Genomic DNA, 24,098 nt, shown 5'->3' on the forward strand with positions numbered 1-24,098 from the left:
ATGACTACTATTTAGGAATCAAGTTTCAATAATTTTTTTGAGGTCATTAGAACTTTAGACAAAGGGCTGCCTTCCCAGAAATTATGGTTGCCACAGAAGTTAACCATTAGCATGGTCATTATTTTAGACAATGGTCTGCTAAATCTCAGAAACTACTGTTCTAGAAGTTAACCATTAATGTGGCCAGTTTACTATGAGCAACTAAATATCATAAAAGGTGGGGAATTTCTTTAACTCTGTTGACCTATGGAAGTATTTGTACGTGTGAATTTTTTGGGGGAGGTGGGGAGGCACACCAGCTAGAAAAAAATATAGTAGCAACATATGGTTAGTAACTGGTTTTCATATTGTTTACTAAACTCAATGGTGTTACCATTTTTGGTTAATTAGAAGCATACATAACTAAACATTTTAAATACATGAAATAAAATTCTTTGATAATATCAATTTTCAAAATTTTAAATTAGCTACAGAAATCTCTGCATCATGTACAACATATTAACTTTATTCATAAGACCATGGGCCCATAGTTTTAAAACAAAACTGAAAGATTTTTCTTTTGACATAAAACTAAGAAAAACTCTTTGTGATAATTATGATAGCAGAAAAGAAAGTTCTTAGAATAATTTCTATTATATTCTGAGACAATAGGAAATAGCTAGTTATCTAACACAGTTTTAACAGTTGTGTAATATCTTAATCATCAATTATCATATTTAGGAGCTTTTACACATTTGAACAATACTTAATAACCTGAAAGAGATTCTGACATAGGCTAATGGATTAAACAGGGTATATTATGAACTGGGCCATCAGACCACATATATTTCCTCTTCATTGTTCTACATATAGATAGTTCCAGTAAGGCTATCAGAATTTTTCTAGTTTTATTCTGGGGTTACTCTGATTGGCTGTTCACATAAATATGCATGCTGCATTCAAGTGGCATTAACTCTAAGACTATAAACAAAGTACAAGATCTTAATTGGTGCAACTTCCTGCAATTTTATTCAGTCTAAAAACTCTCATATAGGGAAAACTTTTACACTGCTGGTATTGAGAGGCAGGGCCAATCCCCAGTGCTTATATGTAAGTCTTGTGCATTTAGCATTGCCATAATTGAGTTTTAGGAAGCATAATTTGACTTAAGAATTCATTTAACAAAGTAGATTATAATGTGATTCTATTGTCCCTGATTTGTACATTATTTAAAAAGGTGAAGAGAGGGAGAGAGGACTAAAGAGATAGGGTAGGGACTGTACAATAGGTGGAAGGGTTAGTAGTAGCTTGAAAGCCCGGAAAGGTGTTGTTTTGTTTTTTTTTTAATCTAGTTTCAGCAATATCAGTAGGGATGTGGAAAGGTGAAGCAAGCACAACATTCCTTCATTCTTTCCATTTCCCCATGAGTGTGTGAGTTGATAGAGCTAGCTTCCTTTCAGATCTTTATGGAAACCTGTAGGTCAGATTCCAGATGCGGCTGAAATGTGTAAGAATTATGTGCTTTCTACTGATCTGAAACATAGGCCATACTGCATGATTAATACACTTGTAATATATTTATTTATTGAAGTAAGTTCATAAGGTTGTTGAAAATGATGAACCAAGAGAGCACAGCATTTGGAAAAATTTTAATATAGGCACTGTCACTGCTTTAAATTTGCTGCCTATGTAAAGCCCTAACATTTTAATGTTAACTCCATATTAGGGCTTACCAAATGTCATATCAGTCCTTGGTGGTTTGAGTTTTACCTTCCTGAAAAGGAAGATGAAGATTCATTGTGTTTTCTCTATTAAGATTTCAAAACTATAATTCCATAATTCTATGTTTACTGATCTTTAAGACTATAAAAAATAATTTAGGAAACATGTTTTCATTTTAAAAGCATTATATGATAAAAACAATGTGATATGTTTAGTTGGGGGAGTTATGGAACATTATTTGTTTTGTGAGATTTTTGATATTCATTCCCAAGTCAATGGCAAAATTCTGAAACTTTTCTTGAGAAAAAACACTGAGGATGGCACTGCATTTATCTTCAAAATCAATCTCATACAGTAGGCAAGATATTCCTATTTCCATCTTACATATGGAAAAACTGAGGCCCAGAAGCTAAACAACTAGTTTGATATCAGCAGCATAGCCAGGACTCAATAAGGTCCATACACAATTAAGCTAGTGCTTGGATTACTTGACTAGACAGAACTGCCAAATACAGACGAGGCTATGCAAATTTTTCCATTCTAACATTTCTTCATTATTGAGCTTTCCTAGTATGTAAATAATTGACATACAAATATTACTACTAACTTACAAAAAAACTGAATGGATTCATGATTTGTTATAGAACTGTCTAGACACTTCAATAGGATTATTTTCAATACTTCTCAAGATAGAAAACAAACCTCTATTCCAAACATAGATTCTGTATGGATAACAATACTTTAGTCTATTTTCTCAACTACATTTATGTATGCTTTTTATCATTTGTCATTATGCTGCTACCTACAAAGAAAATATAATTCAAATGATCAAAGGAATTATGTGAATCAAGTCTGAAGTTGTGGCTTTCAAGATCCAAAGTAGCAAGCAAAAGTCTTAAACCCACAGAATATTATAAAATGTATATGATTTCATATCAATGCTAGATATGAAAATGATTTTATACACGAATTCATATGAAAATGATTTCACTTTCATATCTAGCTACATTACTGGGAATCAATTCATTTATAATTTTTATCTGCTAATTCCACAGGTTTGGTATCTTAAAGCAGACAAGTTAATGTGCTTTACAAGTATTTGTGTTCTTAGAATGTCCTCTTAAATAAAAATCCCCTTTTGGATTTCTATGATATTTTTTCTCTCAGTAATTTCGCATGTCAACTGGCTATTGCTTTCTAATAATTTTCAAAAAGTTCTTCCTTCAAGAAGAATATGAAACTAGGAGGAATTTCCAAAGTGGGGTGTCCAATTTGGTGCATATCCATTATTCTGAAGGCTCTTCTGGGTTTTCTAGATTTGCATTTTCCTTAGAAGGCTCCGGGTTAGCCTCTGGTATGGCACTAAATTCTGAAGCTTCTGGATGTAAACTGTCTCCATCAAGAATAATGTCTTCAGGATTTGGTGGGGGTGGACAGAAGTCTTCATTGGGACAGATTTGCTGGAAAAGCATTTCAGCCTGGTCAGGAAAGAAAGGACACACAGGTTTTGAACATCAACTTAAAAATGTATGTGCTCTTTCTGGCACTACTTAAAAAATGAAGTATTAGTCTTAAACATTTTTTGTTATAAAACTTTATTCAGCATGTATTATGACCTTCTAAAAAACTGCTTTCAGAATTCCAAGTCTTCTCTCCCTCTAATTCTGTACATGTATTCAGGTTTACCCTTCATGTATTTCAGTATGTGATCAGATTCTTTATCAAGCGTTCAGAGTTGATAAATTAAGAATAGTTATTCTATATGTCAACAGAAAAATGGTTTCCCTTAATATTATCTACATCATTTGCCATAAGAGTTTATTTGTGATATACAGTTTAACTTGACATATGATAATATCAGCAACTCATTGTTCAAAGCAAGAAGTCTTCATTGTTTGCTCAACTATTTGCTTTTCTGTATAACTTTCCTTCTCTGGGCTTTAAGTGTTTAAGATCATATACTCTGAATAAAAAGTCACACCACTTAGCAATGATATGATCTGGGGAATGCTTACTCAACTTCTGAGCCTTGCTTTCCTGGTCTATAAAATGACACAGAGTAAGCCTCGATAGATATATGGGAGCTGTTACTACTAATAAAATAACTTAAAATGCCAAGACTTAAGCTAAGCTTAGTCTGTCACGGTAAGAGAATAAGAAGGTAAATGGCAAGTAGCATTGCTATTCTATTCTAAACATATTCCTACTTTTTATCTAGACAAAGATACTTTTTATCTAGATGAATTCATTGTTAGATAAGGGTCCCTGACATTCTAGGGAGTTCACACTCTATCCTTTTGGTCAAATAAAGTCATTAAAGGGTTTTAAGACATATGTTTACTTTAAAGGCTATAATGTCTTTCTGTACTGCTTCAACCTTCCTAATGCACACATAAAGTGACCCATTAGGTCAGAAGTTGACAACTATGGTACACAGCTAAAATCTACCTGTTACCTATTTTTGTAAACAAAGTTTTATTGGAACATACTCCTCTCATTTCTTTAACTGTTGTCTATGGCTGTTTTTACACTGCGATGACAGAGTTTTATTGTAATACAGACCATGTAGGCTGCAAAATCTAAAAATATTTATCTACTGCATTAGACACCTGCAGTATTCTTTGCAAGTAGGTGGAGGGGTAGTAAACAAATTTTGAGCTTTGATATGAAATTGAAAGGAGGGACAGGGAAAGGGAAAACAGTATCCCTCTTAAGTAGAGTTCAAGGGTATATTTCTGGACATGCCATTTACTATGATACATTTGTTGTATCTGGAGACATGTAGCCTCTAGAAGCAGGACTGATATCAGACTGATCCTCTACCTCATACTTCAATTTCTCTAACGGCTATTTTATCCTTTAGCTCTATCTCTTCTGTTTTCAGCAGTTCTCCCTCCCCTTTACTCAATGTTTGTAATCAATCACCAAATCCTGTCAATTTTATCTCCAATTTTATTTAGTTCCTGACTCCATCGTTTCCTTCCTTGCTGACACAGACCAGGCATCTTGCCTGTACACGACTGCAACATCTCAGAACTGGACTAGTCACCTTGCTTCTAGGGTTCCCCCATTTAATCCATTTCCATGCTACCCTCAGAGGGGTCCATAGAATAGATGCTCAGACAGCATTTGATAAAATTCAGCATTCATTTATGATGAAAAACCTCAAAAAGATGAGGATAAATGAAACCTATCTTAACATAAGTCATATATGACAAACCCACAACAGCAGCATTCTGATTTGTGAAAAATTGAAAACCTTACCACTAAGATTCTGTACAACGCACGGAGGTCCACTCTCTCACAACTATTCAACATAGTATAGAAAGTCCTCACGAGAGCAATTAGGCTAGAAGTTGTTATAGATGGAATCCAAAATTGGGAAAGGAGAAGTAAATCTATCATTAAATGCAGATGATATAAAAATATACAGAAAGAACTCTAAAAACTCCATGGAAAACTAATTAAAACAATAAACCAATTCAACAAATTGGCAGGTTGCAAAAGCAATACATAAAAATAGTTGCTTTCATTATATGCAAACAACAAGCTAGAAAAGTAAAAAAATAAGAAAACCACCCCATTTACAATCACACTGAAAGAAAATTTAAGTACCTAGGAGTAAACCTAACAAAGGAAGTGAAGGACCTATACTAGGAAAACTATAAAACATTGTTATAGGAAACAAAAGCAGACACAAAGAATTGGAAAGATATCTACTGCCCATGGATTGGAGGAATCAACATTGTCAAAATGGCCATCCTAACCACGATGATTTATAAATTCAATGGAATCCCAATTAAAAAATCATTAAAAATCTCAATGGCATTCTTCAAAGAAATGGAACAAACATGGAATCACATGGAATTCACATGGAATCACAATGGACCCTCAACAGCCAAAGCTGTATTGACAAATAAAGGAGAAAGATGGGGGCATTACACTTCCATATTTCAAAGTACACTGTAAAGCCATAATAATTAAAACATCATGGTACTAGAACAAAAACAGACCAATGGCATAGAATTAAAGACCCAGAAATAAACCCACATGTATATGGACAGCTAATCTACAACAAAAGCATGAAAAATATACAATGGAAAGAATGACTCTTTGGTAAATGGATGAAGAAAATTAGAATGCTACATGCAAAAGAATTAAACTAGACCACTATTTCACACATACAGAAAAAATAACTCAAAATGGATAAAAATACTTGGATGTAAGACCTGAAATCATAAAATACACAGAAGAAAGCAGGCGGAGCACTCCAAGACATAAACTTGAGAGAGATATTTAGATTCACCCCAGCAACCAGGAAAATAAAATATAGACAATTGGGACTACATAAAACTTCTGTTTGTGAAAACAAACCAAAAAAGATTCTTCACAGTGAAAGAGACTGTAACTGAAACAAAGAGACATCCCATTGAATTAGAAAAAAAATTTTTCACACCATATATCTGACAAAGGACTGATATCCAAGATCTACAAATACCTCATGCAACTCAACAAAAAGAAAACAAAAAGTCCAATCAAGAATGGGCAGAAGAGCTAAAAGGGCATTTCTTAAAAGCAGACATACAGATGGCCAGTAAGCACAATAAAAAAAGTTTTTTATCACTTATCATTAGGGAACTGCAAATCAAAAGCGCAATGAGATTAACACCTCACATCAGTGAGAATTGCCTATATCAAAAAGACCAGAAGCAACAAGTGCTAGTGAGGGAATGGGAACAAAGGAATCCTCTTACATGGTTGGTGGAAATGTTCACTGGTCTGATGGAAAGCAGTATAGAGGTTTCTCAAAAGACTAAAGATGGATCTGCCATAATACCCAGTAATTCCACTCCTAGGAATCTACCCTAATAATACAAAAACAGGAAACCTGCACCCCTATATTTACAGCAGCACTATTTACAATAGCCATGATATGTAAACAACCAAAATGCCCAAAACAGACAAATGGATCATGATATGGTATATATACACAATGGAATATTACTCAGATATTTAAAAAGATAAACTCATTCCATTTGCAACAACATGGATGAAGTTGAAATAGTTTACACTAAGTGAAATAAGCCAATAGGAGAAAGATAAATACTGGATGGTATCACTTAAATGTGGAATATAGAGAAACCAAACAAAGGGTCACACAAAGATAAACTTTAAAATCAACCCTTGAAAACTGACCATAGCTATCTGGCTTTTAGAGGGGGAGAGAGGAGGAGAGGGGTAAAAGCAGGGTGCTTGGGGGAGAGAACACAATGGACTATGGTGGAAGACTATGGGTATTTCATTGGTGGGAGCGCTACAGTGACTACACCTAAGCGGGGGAAGTACTATACTGTCAAAACACTAGCAAGCAAAAGACAGTAACCAAAACAAAGAGACACCCCACCGATTGGGAGAAAATTTTTGCACACAACACTAATGATAAGGCACTGATCACAAAAAGCTACAAAGAGCTGATGAGATTCAACAAAAACAAGTAAATAATCCAGTCAAAAATGGGCAGAAGAGCAAAAAAGAAACTTCTCTGAAGAGGAAATGCAAATGGCCAACAGTCATATGAAAAAATGTTCAACATCATTTGTAATCAGGGAAATGCAAATCAAAACCACAATGAGATACCATCGCACACCAGTGAGAATGGCACACATTGAAAAAATTAGCAACAACAAATGTGGGTGAGGATGTGGAGAAAAAGGAACTCTTCTGTACTGCTGGTGGGAGTGCAAACTGGTCCAACCACTATGGAGAGCTGTGTGGAGGTTTCTGGACCTACTAAACATAGAGCTTCCATATGATCCAGCAATTCCTCTCCTAGGTATTTACCCAAAGGACACAGAAACATTAATTCAAAAGGGCACCTGCACCCCTATGTTTATAGCAGCACTATTAACTATAGCTAAGTATGGAAACAACCCAAATGCCCAAAAATAGATGACTGGATCAAGAAGATGTGGTACATGTACACAATGGAATATTGCTCAGCAATCAAAAAAGATAAACACATGCAATTTGCAGCAACATGGATGGAGCTGGGAGGGATCATGCTCAACAAAATAAGCTAGAAAGAAAAAGAAAAATACCGGATGGTCTCACTCATAGCAGGAATTTAGAAAACCTAAATAAGGGACCAGGAAAAAGACTAATTATAATAAAGTAAAAATCAAAATCAATAAGCAACTATAAACCAGATACACACTACAGGGTAGTGTGTTAAAACAGGAGTAGGATCAAAACAAGGGGGGTGGGAATTGTATGGGGACTATAATAAGCAAGATGAAAAAGCATACATTGTGCAAAAATGAAAAATGATGTAAAAATATGTAAAATAAAAAAACACTAGCAAGGATGTAAAATAATGGTACTTTAACAGCAATAAATTGGTTAAAAAAGAAAATGATAAAATTATTCTTTAATTACAATCTTCTAACTTGTACTTTAGACCACTTTAGCTTTGTATAATAAGCCCTCATTTCAAAGGTTCCCATTTTGGTTAAAAAAAAAATTAAATACCTCTAAATCACATACCATGCTGTAAACCAATGTTGATCTCAATGAACAGAATTAAGAGGAAAAAACAAGCCCATGTTTAAAAAATTAAAATTCATTTAGGAATAAAAATGATCTCAGTTACTTGGCTCAAAACTTGTTGGCAATTTCTGCCTGGAAAAAACTGGAAGATCAAAGCAAAAGTGATTTGGTAATTTTAAGTTATAAATGTAGATCTTGAACCATGTTATTAGGTCCCTCTTAAAGTAATAGAAAGAATGATGGATGAGAGGGGTGCTTTCCTATTTTTGTTTGTGATCACTAGCTGAATATTATTACCAGGATCACCATTAGAATCTGAAGATGAGAATCAAAGAATATGGCAAAAAAACTATACATATATGGGTCATGACCTTACTGCTATGACTAAAAATTAAAGGCTCAAGAAGACCATTTTCTGTTATAAAAGCCCTGACACTAATTGGAATGAAATTTCCATCTGTGGTCTTAAAACAATGCGAAATTATCCATTTATTGATTCAAGACAGAGATGTGCCTACTGACTCTGTGATAAGTTTAGACTTGTGTATCAAAGAATGGTATTGTCTGTTTTTCTTTTCCTGGCAAGTGCAGGGAACTTTATTTGTATATGCATATGAATCTTTAGTTTAAAAGAATCATAGTTCACTTTTGGCACTTGTGTCAATCTGCTTTGTTATGTCTTCTACCCTGCTTAGGAGTCCTGCCACAAATTCTACCTCAATTTAACATACTTCTCCCTCAACAGTTACAATAATTCTTGGGAAAATAGCTTATGTCAAAACATTAAAGGAATCATGTTAACTGTGGACAATTAGAGTTACATATTCTTTTCCAAGATAAGAAAATGCCTTAAAGGTAATTTAAAAATTATAGTTTCTGTATTTTAATAGTATACTTAAAGGTCAACAGTTTAAAATAGAAGTAATGTTTCTTTAGGATACTGGCATCATAACACATTTTTCTGAATATATCTAACACCTTCCATTTTTATTCTCACAATGGGAGACATAAATGATCTCGTTATTCATCATATTCAAGTATGTGAAAATACCTGATAGTATATTCTTTAAAGATTTATTTATGTATACAAGAACTGGGGTATAGGCCAGAGGTGTGGGGGGATGAGAGGATTCACCAGAGTGGGGAACAAAACAGGCAGAATGACTGAATGCACTGCTGAGGGGAGCAGTGGGCGAGTCAGGAGAAGTCTGCTGCACCATGCGGGTAGCTCCCTGGATGGGGATTGAACTTGTGCTGCAGGAGCTGCTGACAGCTTCATAGGTTGCATCTCAACCCCTTGGGCCACCAGGGAGGCCCTGATAGTATATTTAAAGTACATTTGAAGTAGTGCTGTAGTTCATTAAAAAATATGCTTGGGGCAAATTGTAGAGATGGTATTAAATTAGATAAATGTTTTTCTTCTAGTCTCCTTTCCCACCTCCCTGAGGAAAAGCTAATTCACTTTCCTACCACATTGACTCCTTTTTTTTAAAAAAAGATTTATTTATTTATTTATACAAGCACTGGGTACAGTCAGAAGCGTGGGAGGGTGAGAGAATTCACCAGAGCCAGAGCGGGGAGCAGAGCAGGCAGAGGGACCGAAGTACACTGCTGAGGGGAGCAGCGGGCGGCAGGAGAGGTCTGCGCGCCATGTGGGACCCTCCACCGGTGGCCGGGGAGCAGCCAGGGATCGAACCGGCGCTGCAGAGGCTATGGGCAGCTTCGCAACCCAGCGCTGAACCGCTGCACCACTGGGGAGGCCCCCCACTGACTTCTTAACAGAAAAGCAAGAAACAAAATAACCTTACCTGTTTGACTGCATTGTCATTTCCTAAACCACAGTCTGGACCAGAGCAGACGTAAACATTGGGTGGTAAATCACTGTAAGAGTTCCTGCTGACGGCTGAAGAATCTCTCATATTGAAGTAAAGAGCCCACAGAAGCCTTGGCTTTTCAATTTCTTTGTTTTCTAAATGTAGACATAAATTTTACTTACATCCAAAGCATAATATGCCTATCAATTACAATAATGTATAGCTGATTACTAATATTTTATTATATATTGTAATAAATCAGAGTTCTGTATTAATTCATAAGTCTGCATTCATATACTTTAACATATGTGTATATGGCAAGCAATTATGATTTTTCAAACTAAGTTAGATTTTAACAATTATTCTAATTATTAGTAAATTAACTAGGTTTAACTCCAATTTTGTTCGCTTGCATTTTTATTTCTCCTCAACAGTATCAAGGGGTTTATGATAATATTCATCCAAAATTATGCCTATGAAGTGATAAGGTAATATAAGTTGATTTTCTTATGTTTCACAAGGACAAACTAACTTGGTAAATTATATTGTAAGCCAGTACTATATACAGGATTATGAGATATTCAGATAGGCAAATCCATAGAGACAAGAAGTAGGCTAAATGGTTACCTGGGGCTGAAGGATTTGGGGTAAGTGGGGAATGACTGCTAATGGGTAGGGGCTTATTTTGGGGGTAATAGAAATGTTCTAAAATTGACTGTGGTGATGTTTGAACAATTTTGTAACTATTTAAAAACCACAGAAATTTATACTTTAAATGGGTGAATTTCATGGAAATATGAGTTATAGCACAATAAAGCAATTATTAAACATAGTATAACAGGATCTAAACTTCAATATCTAAACTCACTAATGTTTTATCTGCTGGATTACAAAACGAATGGCAATCAATACACAAACAAAAATAAAGTTGCGAAAATTAAAGTCATTTTGAGCACAATTCTCTCATTTAATAATGAGATGAAATATAGTTCTTACTCTTTTGCATTTTTATATTCCCAAATACAAGTCTTAGTACATACCAGAGACTTGATGAGTGAATTTGGTTTTAATTGGTTTTAATCTTGAATTTCAGGTATAATCAGAGTATGGTGTACTTATTAAAAGGTCCAACTTTATTAACCTCAATACCGTAAGTCTATTCCTCGCTATCTTGACAATTATTCCTTTGCTTCTCTTCCTTAGGAAGGTATAATTAAAGTTTATTTGGTTGAAAACAGAAAATATTGCTGTCAATATATTTATTGACTACAGGTTTTCTTTGAATCGAAACAAAAATTCAAATTTTCTACAATGATGATGATAATAGATAAGAATGAAGATTACCCAAGACCATGTGGCACTTGTGAACCATAGAAAATACCAAAGGAATAATTATCTAACTAGCTCTTATTGCTTAATTGGTAATCAATGTAGACAAGTTCTCAATGTACACAAAAATAACTGCAATATTTAACTAATATAGTACCTCAGTCCACAATTTAGATTAGCATTTTACTATATTTAAAATATCTCCACTACAAGAACATCAGATGTATTATTTTTGTAGTCCATCCTGAATATTCCATAATTATTAGTGCAATAGGACTCAAGAAACTCTAAAAGGAAGAAGTGATCCGTTAAAAAGCTCCTTTTTAAATGCAACAATTTATGCATCTAAGACATCATTAATTTCATGTAAGTACACAATAGGTAGCAAAACCCATTTACTGGCAAAATAACAGAACAGAAGGAACGAATTTCACAACTAAAACCATGTGGCTGTGAGTTTAGTTTCACTATATTTTACAAGATTAAACAGTCTGTGACTTGTGACACAAAATTCCAGGAACACTGCAAAAAAGTAGGCTAAGGTTGGAAGTCTTTTAATATTGCCTAGTTCATTACTATGAACTTCATGAAAGTTCCTACTCAAAGGAGGGCTTTCACTTAATAAAAGTTGGGGAAAATGAATAATCCAGTAGATTAAAGGAAATAAATTTCATAGAGGTTGAAGCTTTGAAAGGAAACTATGAAGAAGATGAAAAGTTGATATAGGCTAAAGATAAATGCTTAGATACAAGGGAGTTATCAGGCTTTGACCTTAAAACCCTCAAAGAGGAATAATTGCTTCATTTTCTTTGAGGTCAGCTGAAGGCAGAGAGATAGCTGGAGAAATAACATGCAGTTGTGAAGTGCACAACAGTCAAAAAAATACTAAAGCTGACAAGATTTGGCTAGATTTAATACATCACCTGGCAAGAGTAGAATTGGTTTTCTGTAAGAGTGTATTTCATTCAATTAGATGGTATGAAGGATTAAACAAGTAACAGATAATTTAGAATAAAATCTTGGGCAAATTAAACTGGGATAAATATAGAATTAGGTAGGCAGAAGAAAATCAACAATGGCATACCAAATAAAAGAAAGCTATGGTCTACAATTGCATCCCATGTTTAGGGAGAGAATAAACTATTTTAATAACACTTAACAGAGAAGTATACTAAGAGAGGGGACTATTGCAGCCATGACGGAGAGTCTGGATACAACAAATACAAAAACAATTAAGATAAGGCATTTGACTCTCAGTTCAACAATTACTTAAGGCCTTACCAGCCACCAACTTAAAAATAGCATGCATAAAGGGAATTTGTTTTAGGCTGTGCTGCTTTTGAGATAGGAAATTAATGAGATGAAATAATTCTATATGCCATGCAGAATGGAAGAAAAAAGAGAAAGATGGTATAGTGATAATACAACATTGTACACATTTCAAGATATAGCACTAATGAAATTCTTCCTTCAGTTTGTAGTGAAAATATCAATTTCCTGAGTGAAATAAGAAAAGCCTCTTAGGAGAGTTCTACCAGTGAGACAAGAACATACTGCTTGCTTAGTGCTTTAAAGGTTATTCTGGAGTCTGGAAGAATTAATGCACATAAGGTGGTAGCAATATCCTCATTTTCTCACTTGCAGAATCAGGCTTACTATGCATAAAACATCAGAAATTTGTTTGGAGTGGGAAGAATAGAAGGGTTTAGATACCTCTGATGTTCTTAAAGGAAGTCGGGAGGTAGGATTCTTGGAAGTGTTAGTTCAACTATCTCTGGAGACAAAGCATTTGTAAATAGCTCCAGGTAATGCCTTAAACATGAAAAATTAAGAAAAAGAGGGAATACCTTCATAACCCTACCAGAATTTCTCAGATACCTTTGGAAAGAAATGCTGCATTTGAGAAGACAACATTATCTTTTATACCAAATTTTCTTGCAAAGTTACTTTGATAAAGGCTTATAAAGCACAACATCCCACAGAACATAGAATCCCCCCACCCCCCAAAAAAAATCAGCCCAAGTAATGTTTATCTTTTGGTACATGTTTTAGAACAAAATATCTACAATGCTCTAAAGCATGTATTTCTTATTGTTGCCAAACAATTAAAACACAATAAAAGCCCTCAATATGTGAAAATAGGGGCTTTTGCTCAGCTAAGAATGTGTTTTAACATATTAAAAGTTGATATCGCTCATAAAGTTCCTTCTTCAGTTAGGCAGGAAAATGAATTGAGTACTCTTCTCCAGGTGACTTTGCCTCTTTGACCTGCTATGGCCCAGTGCTCACTTTATCTGGTGATTCATTTTCAATAACTCCAACAGTATTTGTTCTGACATTTTAATTAAAATATGACCAGTACCTCATCCTGATGATAAAAAGGCCTATGTGTCATTGAAAACTAGCTTTTCAGTGCCTCGGTGCACCTGAGGACCCCTCTGAGCACATAGTTCTTACTAAAGAATTTCAGTCAGGTTTTAAACAATACATCATTTCAAAATGGGATCACTTTAACCATTAAGATTAATGTTTAAAAATCTAAAATGGCTAGAGGATGCTAAGTAATGAATGTGTAATTCATTACTAGTTTGATTTTTTAAAAAGGATATTAAACGCATTTTAAAAAGTGAAGCGTAATGAAACAAGATTCAAATTTAGTGTATCATCTGGGATTAACACAAATAACAACAAGTTTATTAAAGAATTCTGAAATTCAGTGTTTTAACAAGCAAGGTATTTAAAGACAAGGATAAAATCATGACACTGCCTTAGGTCTAGAGATATTATCATGTACCAACCAAATTTTGCAATCAGTTTCTAGCAATAATCCAAATATTTTTGAGACTTCAATGAAGAAAATGTAAATATGAAATAAGTTTCAAACTGAAGTGAAGTAAACTTTCAGATCATAGGATTTTATTCAAATAGCTAATATTAGCTCTTCAGGAGAGTGATTTGTTTTCTTATATTAGTAACAAATATTCAAAATAAATGGCACTCTACGTACTATCTCTGCTTTAAGAAAATGAACAAGACACATAAGAGATGAACTAAAAGGAAAACAATAGGTTGGGAGTAATGAAAGGGTCTGCCTGAGCAAATGTACCATTCGAAGAAAATGTATATTTATCAATGAGGAAATAAATCACAATTGAAATGGACATGCAAATCCTATAAAAAATCACTCTTATTTCATAAAAATGAAGATATAGCAGGCTAATTTTTTATCATTAGTACACAAAATACACTATAATTTGCTCCATTCACTGTTCTAAGAGATACCCTATATTGTGGGGAGAAAATACATGTTTAAAAAGCACTTTCTGTACTGAATAAATAGTGGCATATGTATCTGGAGAAATATCACATTATTAGCATGCATTGAAAGAGACTCATTAGCTATGAAGGATTCACACACTTGTCAATATTTGAAACTCTCAATTGAACTAATTTTTTTCTTAAATGAAGATAACTTTTTCTTATGAAAGAATGATATGCTCTTTGTACAATACCTGAATAATAAAGAAACTTAAAAGAAAGATCTCCCATAATTCTACCAAAATTGAGATATTTCCTGATATATGTGCTTGTGTACTTTTGCATTTACATGTTATATATATTTTTCCTTTACCATATTTGAGTAAATAATTTCTCCTATTTAGGAAGAGAATGCGTTCAATCACTGAGGTAACACACGTAGTACTGTTGTTGAATACATCACATTTCAGTTCAGGTTGCAGTAATCTTCATGAGATATCTTAGAGGAGCAAAATGGTGGTTACATTACCTTTCCATGAATCGCTGATTTATTGTTCTTACCTATTTCCATTTCAGTATAAGGAATAAACAATTTCTGCACAACTGGTTCTAAATCTTCTCTTGCTGTTTTAGAAGACGTACAAGTCAAATGAACCAAATCTGTTTAAGAAAAACAGTATTTTGAGCTTCTGCTTTTCACAAATTCACTGTGTGTGCATATAAATTCACTGTGCATGCATATTCAAGGCAATATCTGTTTAAGAAAAACAATATGTTGAGTTTCTGCTTTTTACAAATTCACTGTGTATGCATATTCAAGGCAATATACTGATGCCAGGGGACTAGAGAGCTGAGCAAGTCATAGTTCCTGCTTTCATGGAGTTTGTAATCTAGTGATAGGGGACATTAAGTCTCATATGTGTTAACCAAATAGTTAAAATATGTGCTAATAACTGAGAGAATACTGAGACTGCAGAAGAGGCTCATTTTGTGGAACTAACAGAGTAAAAAAGCCTAGGAAACCATTTAGTCATAGAAAGAGCTTAATTTATCCTTATAACATTCCCAGAGAGAGTAAATAACGGTTTGTTAAACAAAATACTTATGTCAAAAATACTGAAAGTGGAGTATGTACTTACCTAAGAACACACTTCACAGATTACAGACAGAAGAATCCATTCATACAAATATTACTGTTAACAACAAATCACCTAGACTTTATAAAATCTTTTGTGGGTACACTGTTAGCATTTAGAATTCTTACAGGCTGACACACATTGGTAAAGAAAGGAGAACAAGTTCTATGCACTGAAAGAAAGGACTTCTCTAAATGGGAGAAATTCTCATGGTACTGGAAAAGGCTTGGGGTGGGACTGAATAATGACATAAAGACTATACCAGAGAACAAGGCAAGTACCGAGAAATTCCTTCCCCTGAAACACCAGCAGAGGATATACCAATCTCTATTCCAGAAGTTTAATTCAGACTATTGGACCTTTTTTCACTTCTTTTTAAAAAAAGATTTATTTATTTATGCATACAAAAGCTGGGGTATAGGCAGAGGTGTGTGTGTGGGGGCAAGAGGATCCACCAGAGACAGAGTGGGGAGTAGAACAGGTGGAATGACCAAAATACACTGCTGAGGGAGCAGTGGGCGAGACAGGAGAGCAGACCTTTTTTCATTTCTAACTCAAGAAGATAATTCAAATTTTATGATGAAAGTCAACACAAGAAAAGGCTTCTCATTCAAATTCATTCCACATAGGATCAAGGGGGCATCAGAGGGTTCTTGCTTTGCTCCTGGGAGAATAATCTAAAAATAAACCAGACTGGAGTACATCCAGAGGGTCCATGACTTGGGGCTGAACTGGAGCATCTGTTAGACATCAGAGATAAGCATGCACTCTACCAGAAGGGACACTGAAGAGATTCATGATTCATTAGAGAGAAATGTCTGGAGGCTGTGATCTGGAATGAAGAGGCTGAAACATAAACCATAGCACTATTTGGCAAACATAAGCCATTAGGAGGAGAGAGCTGAACTGTGTGGAGGCACACACCCTTGTAAGGAAAAATATATGTAGAGGAGTTGAGATGATCCTGGTGGATTAGGTCTCCAGTGAAAAGTCCAAGGACAGTACTGTATGTTGCACACACTCCTGCCCCCAGGAGTAGTACTGAACTTGTGAAGCCTGCACTGAAAGCATACAGACTGAAGAGTCTGGACCCCTAAACAGAAGGGATATTGAAGGTACCACAAACATGAGCCAGCTACCCATCCCTGCAGCACATTTTAAAAAATGACTGAACTTATTAAACCACAGTTTCCTAGAATTCTGTGAGATATCAGTGAAAGTTTTTCTTTTTTTTTTTTTTAATTAATAAATTTTATTTTTATATTCCCCATACAATTGCAATCCCCCTATTCTGACCCCAATCCCTCCCCTCCCGCCCCCCACCCCCCAAAAAGTGTCTCTGGTTCATAGTTTTTGTTGATTTTGATTTTCACTTTCTTACATTGGTAGAGCTCAAGGGATAATGCTAAGTGAAATAAGTCAGAAAGACAAAGCTAAATACCAGATGATGTCAATAATATGTGGAATATAGAGTAACTAACCTAAGAGTCACATACAGACTAGACTAAAAATTAACCCTTGAAAGCTGACTACAGAATTGAAACGTCCAGTTGGGGGACTGTAAGAATAAAGAAGGAAAGAAGCACAATATACTATGGTGTTGAATATTTGTCATTTAGTGGCAGGTGCGCTATGGTACCAATACCTGAGCAGTATTTCTTGAATTAAAATGAATAAATGCATTTAAAAATAAAATTAAAATTAAAAATAAATTTATATAAAACCTGTTGTTGAAAACCAAAACCCCTAAAAAAAGAAATAAGTACCTTTAATTATCAAATACCTCTGACTTATAATAAAACTTTGTTTCAATTAAAAAAAAAAAAATGACTGAACTCCTCCAGCTCCAAGGCCAACTCCCTGAGAATGCAACAAGATCAACTCTCCTGACATAAGCAAATAAAACCACATAGCCAACTGCTAGAAAAGTAGAAGTAATGAAATTCTTTAAATTACTGTGACAAACATGTTTAACAAGTTAGGGAAACCTGAAGCAGCAAAATGGGCAGACAGAACTCAAGAGAATATGACATCACAAGGAAATAACAGTTCTCCAGAATAGTATCACAAAGACATGGAGATTTTACTTTACTATTACAGTGTTCAAAATCACCATGATAAAAAATGCAAAGAAATGGAAGAAAATGCTGAAAAGAAAGTCAAATTTATACAAGTGAACATTGAAAAACCAAAGATTGAACAATATTCAGAAAAACGTTATGAGACATACAACTGATGAAAAGAAAATAGAAAATGGAGATTTAAATAAGAAAATAAGGGAGTTGCAGGATTTAAAAAGATCAATACAGCTTTCCATAGTGGTTGGACAAGCTTGCATTACACCAGCACTGTAGGAGAGTTCCTTTTTCTCTACATCCTTGCTGACAGACAATGTGGTGTGTGTATATATATGTGTGTGTGTGTGTGTGTGTGTGTGTGTGTATTTTTTTGATTGCTGAAAAGTATTCCATTGTATATATATATATATATATATATATATATATATATACACAACTGAGAAACAGAAAATAGAAACTGGAGATTTAAATAAGAAAATAAGGGAGTTGCAGGATTTAAAAAGATCAATACAGTTTTCCATAGTTGTTGGACCAGCTGGCATTACACCAGCAGTGTAGGAAAATTCCTTTTTCTTCATATCCTCACAGACAGATGATGTGTGTGTGTATGTATATAATACCTATCCTTCAAATTCTTTAGAAAAATTGAAGAGAGACTGCATCCAACACATTTTATGAAGCTAACCTTACTCTGATATCAAAAGCAGACAAGCACATCACCAAAAATAAAAAAAAAATTATAACCAGTATCACTGATGAACATAGATGCAAATTACCTCAAGAAAAATCTTAGCATATTGAATTCAACAATACCGTAACAGGATTATCCATCATGACCAAGTGAGATTTATGATTTATTACAGGGACACAGGAAGATCAGACACAAAACCCAAATTAATGTAACTTATATGAAAGATAAAATTCATGAGTTTATATTAATAAGATGCTGAGAAAATACATAAGATTCAACATGTATTTATGATAAAAACCCTCAAAAATACAGGGATAGAAAACATAACACATATGAAAATCTAATAAAGGCCTCATATGACAAACTCACAGATAATATCATACTCATTTGGGGAAAACTGAAAGCTCTCCTCTAAGATCTGGTACAAAACAAGGATGTCCACTTCTATCATTAAATACAACATAGTATTGCAAGGCCTAGAAAAAGCACCTAGACAAAAGAAAGGCATAAAAGTATCCAAATTGAGAAAGAAGTAAAACTATGACTATTTGCAGATGACATACAGAAAACAATAAATACTACACTAAAAGCAGTAATTCAGTATAGTAGTGTGGCAGGTTACAATATCAACCCATAAAAATCAGTAGCATTTCTATATGCAAACAATGAACAAGAGAAAGAAATCAAGAAAAAAATCTCCTTTACTACTGCATCAAAAATAAATACCTATGAGTAAACTTAACAACAAAGGAGGTGAAGAGCCTATACAATGAAAACTATAAAACATTATTAAATAGAGGAAGGATCAAAGAAATGGAAAGATATGCCCTGTTCCTGGACTGGAAGAACAAACGTTGTTAAAAGGCTCAAAGCAATATAGAGATTCCATGCAATGAAATATATAGATTCCATGAGATGTATATGAGTCAATGGCATTCATCAAACAAATAGAACAAACATTACTGAAATTCATATGGAAACCACAGAAGACCATGAATAGCCAAAAGAATTCTGATCAGCACCCTGAAAAAAAAGGAAAAGTGGCAGGATTACATGCCTAGACTTCAAACTATACTATAAAGCTATAGTAATCAAAACAGTATGGCATGTGGACAAAAAAAGACATATAGATGAATTGGACTAGAATTAGAGTCTAGAAATAACCCTGGCCATCTATGCAAAGTTAATCTAAGACAAAGGAGCCAAGAGTATACACTGAAGAAAGCAGAGCATCTTCAATGAATGATGCTGGGAAAACTGGATAGCCACATGCCAAAATATGCAACTAGATCACTCTCTCACACCATACAGAAAAACTAACTCAAAAATGGATTAAAACATGGATATAATATGTGATACCAAAATGTACACAGAAGAAAATATAGGCCAAATACATCAATATTGGCTTCTATGAAATCTTTGGGAACTTGATTCCAATAGCAAGGAAAACAAAAGGAAAAGTAATCAAGTGGGATTATTACAAACTCAAAAGTTTCTGCAGTAAAAGAAACCATCATTAAAATGAAAAGACACTGTGCTGAATGGGAGACAATATTTGTATATCAGATATCTTCTAAGACCTAAAACAGATGTGTTTTAGCTGGGATTACATCAAAAAAGCCTCTGTACAGCAAAAGAGACCCTAACGAAAACAAAGAGACACCCTACTGATTGGGAAAACAGTTTTACACTCCATAGAACTGATAAGGGACTGATCACAAAGATCTACAAAGAGCTGGCACAACTCAACAAAAACAAAGTAAACAATTCACTCATAAAATGGCAGAAGAGCTAAAAAAACACTTATTCAAAGAGGAAATGCAAATGGCCAAGAGGTATATGAAAAAATGTTCAACATCATGTATAATCAGGGAAATGCAAATCAAAACCACAATGAGATACCACCTTATTCTAGTAAGAATGGCAATATCAAAAAAAAAAAAAAAAAAACTAGCAACAACAAATGTTGGTGAGGATGTGGTGAAAAAGGAACTCTCCTACATTGCTGGTGGGAGTGCAAACTGGTCCAACCATTATAGAAAGCTGTCTGGAGGTTCTTCAGTCTACTAAAAATGGAGCTACCATATGACCCAGCAATTCCACTCCTCGGGATCTACCCAAAGGACACAAAAACATTGATTCAAAGGAACACCTGTACCGCTATGTTTATTGCAGCACTATTTATAATAGATAAACCTGGAAACAACCCAAATGCCCAAAAACAGAGGACTGGATCAAGAAGATATAGTATATTATACACAATCGAATACTATTTGGCAATCAAAAAAAAATAAACTAATGCCATTCACAGCAACATGGATGGAGCTAGAAGGAATTATGCTCAGTGAAATAAGTCAGAAGGAAACAGAAAAATATTGAATGGTTTTACTTATAAGAGGAATATAGGGGTATCAAATAAGACATCAAGGGGAAAAATAATAATACAAAAACAGACAATTATAAACCAGAGATATCCTTCAGGGAAAGGGGAGGGAGAGGGATTGGAAGGAGGGAAGAGCACAGGGGACTGTGGTAATGGTGCATGGGTGAATAGGTGGAGGAAATTCTATGGGGACTATACCTGAGGGTGGAAAAAGCAAACATTGTTTAAAAATGAGCAATGATGTATAATATATATATATATATATATATATATATATATAAATAATTAAAAAACCCTCTCAAAATAAAAGAAATAAAATGGTTGATGGTAGGTACCAACTACCTCTGGTACTTAAATTCCACTGGGTACTTTTAAGAGTGACATTAAAGGGCGAAGGCAGGGGTGGGATACCATTGGGAGGGGGACAATGAACTATGCTAAAGGTGCATTGTGGTAACAGGTACATTTAGAGATATAAACCTATTCTCCTAGATCATATGTAGTACTGTAAATCAATGTTACCTCAATTAAAACAACTGGTGATATTACAGTTTTACTATGTTGCCCAAAAGTAACATTAATTGGATACCCCTTGCCCTGGTCTTGATTAAAGGGTATAAGCCAATACCAAGAGACAGCTGAAATGGCCTTGTGAACACTGTGTCAACAACGAAAAGTTGCCTTCAGGCAAATAAATAACTTCCAAAAAATATGACTTCAATGTTTAAGGCATTGCATAAATCTCCCAGTTCCAGAAGATAAGGCTCTACCAGGGCAAATTTATTTTTGCTTTCCTCAATGCATAGACAACATCAAATACATACCTTAGCAGGACACTTGACCAGACTTTCTGTTTTCCTTACAGACTATAAAAATCCTCATTAAGAATGTCAGAAACTGGGCAGCTTTCCCAGAGCTATCTGGAGGCTGTTCCTGGGTTTAAATTCTCAGTCTTGATTCTTTAATAAACTCCCTTTTGTTTGTTTCTACTTATTTAAGTGAATAACTATTTATAAATTGTAGAAATTATGCTCTTTGTAATTACTTCAATCTTGATGAATAATTATATGTGCTCAGGGGGTATACAAGCAAAAAGTTTGAAGACATCAAGGCATTAAGGTAATTATAAAACCAAACATGCATAAAATGCTAATACATTTATTTTAAAATATCACTCTCTCTGTAACATACTTCTTTTCATCCTGTGGCTTTAATTCTTCTCCATGGAATTAACTTGTTCAATAAGATAAAAATGACCAAAAATTAGTCACATTAGGTAAATGCTATCTTAAAAGTATTATATTAGTACCAATTGATAATTATAACTAATATTGAGAGAGATGTGATAGAAGTATAAACATTACTCACTGGTATCATGTGAAAATATAACTGACTCAAAAAATTTTATTTAAACCCTGACTATCTTCCTTTACTTCATTTTGCAACTGTTTAAAGGCCTAATCAGCTAAAAGATGACAAAATCTGTTTTCTCTCTTGGCAATATAAGTATGTATTGGCAGTAAAGAAACCTGGTGAAAAATATACTTTAATTCACAGATGGGTAATACCTGAAAAAATTTGATGGAGTGCCAGTCACAATCAGCAGCACAGAAACAAGAGCATCTGAAATCTAGAAGTCAGATACTCAACACAAAAGTGGAAGTAACACACTGTTCTCTAAAACTTGGTTTAGAACACTGATCCTTCATATAATAAGCTACTGTCTCTAACAAGTTGGCTTTTATCTTTTGAAAAACATGAAAAGTGGGATTTCTACTCAGAATTTGCTCAATTATAATAATGAACATATTTTAAAGTGATATGTCTAATGGACAGTAGCAAAGTGATACAGTAAAGAATGGTTATGTGGCCTGGCATTACTTCTGCTCTATCTATTTGGACATATCAGTTTATGTCTCTGGTCTCAGAATCCTCATGATTGAGGTAGTTAATCTGTAAGACCTCTTATAATTCTAAAATTTTATGAATCTAACTCCCCCTACTTATTAGTCCTGATTCTTTCAATGACAACAAATTTTAAACCAAAAAACTGAGTACATTATAAATATGAATATAAAAAAAGCTTGTTGTGAAAAATAGGTGTATTTTTCAAGCTTCTGAGATAACCACATGAAGCAGTCATTCCCTGTATAAAAGTAGGCAAAATTGTTCCAAATGCATTTAAAGAATCTTGATGCATGGGCTAGTTAACAAGCACATTTTGTTATGCAACCTACATGGGGACATATAATTTATGTATATAGGGATTGATGTAGCTCATAACTTGTCTTTCATACGACATAAATACCAAATGTATTTGTATGTAATACAGCTCAAGTAAGAATATATGTCTGTGTCAGTAAGAGAGCAAAGTCAAGAAACAACACTTTATGGTAACAAGTGGGAAACTGAGTTTCATGACATATGGCACACAAAGTGATTTTTTAATCCAATCATAAAAAGTCCAGAGTAACTCGAGTTAGCCTGCATCTTTTTCAACAGAATTTAAGGAAAAAACCTAAACCCTTAGAATGTCAAGATCACAAAGAAAAATAAATGTATTCACAAAATTAAACGTGTGCTTCATGACAATGAGTAATAAAAATACATTTTCAAAAAAGCAAAAAAAAGACACCAAATGACTGTTTTAAATGATGACCTAAACCCATTTTTATGAACGGTATAACATCTCCTATATACAGTTGTAAAAGTAGAAGAGATTTAAAAAAGCCAGTACGCACATACCATTCTTAATTTTGTGATTATACTTAGATGTATATACACATTATACATTCATAAATATATAATCATATCACAGATAAATAGCATAAAATCAGAATAAAACAGATGTTACTGCCTGGTTATTTTTTTTTTGAGGGTAAAATATTTTTGCTGAAATTAAAAAAAAAAGAATTAATAAACCTATTATTCCAATAAGCTCAAGAAGCCTCAAGCAAGAGAAACATTACTGCCTATTATGTACATGAAAAAGATCAAACTGCCTAGAATATGAATATATACTTTAAAGTTTGTGAACTTCAATGTCAAATGGAAGGGCAGAGATGATGTTTTGCTCATTTATAAATGATTTTAAATGAATATGAATTCCATGTCATAGTCATTTAATTTAAAAGAACAGAAAATAAAGATGTAAGATACATT

General features: G+C 34.0%; 1 protein-coding gene across 1 annotated transcript in view; it reads right to left on the reverse strand.

Annotated features, from left to right (window-relative positions):
• Positions 1 to 2,987: 2,987 nt before the first annotated feature.
• CHM (CHM Rab escort protein) overlaps positions 2,988 to 24,098 on the reverse strand; it is a gene marked incomplete at its 3' end in the record, with an annotated part of 193,218 nt that continues 172,107 nt past the window's right edge. The window contains exons 13-15 of the mRNA XM_084259085.1: positions 15,210 to 15,308; positions 10,056 to 10,216; positions 2,988 to 3,179 (exon numbers count right to left, since the gene is read on the reverse strand). Coding sequence (XP_084115211.1) covers positions 2,988 to 3,179; positions 10,056 to 10,216; positions 15,210 to 15,308 — 452 coding nt within the window. The remainder of the gene's footprint in view (positions 3,180 to 10,055; positions 10,217 to 15,209; positions 15,309 to 24,098) is intronic.

The sequence above is a fragment of the Talpa europaea genome (genome assembly GCF_964194135.1).
Source record: "Talpa europaea genome assembly, chromosome: X".
NCBI classification, from domain to species: domain Eukaryota; kingdom Metazoa; phylum Chordata; class Mammalia; order Eulipotyphla; family Talpidae; genus Talpa; species Talpa europaea.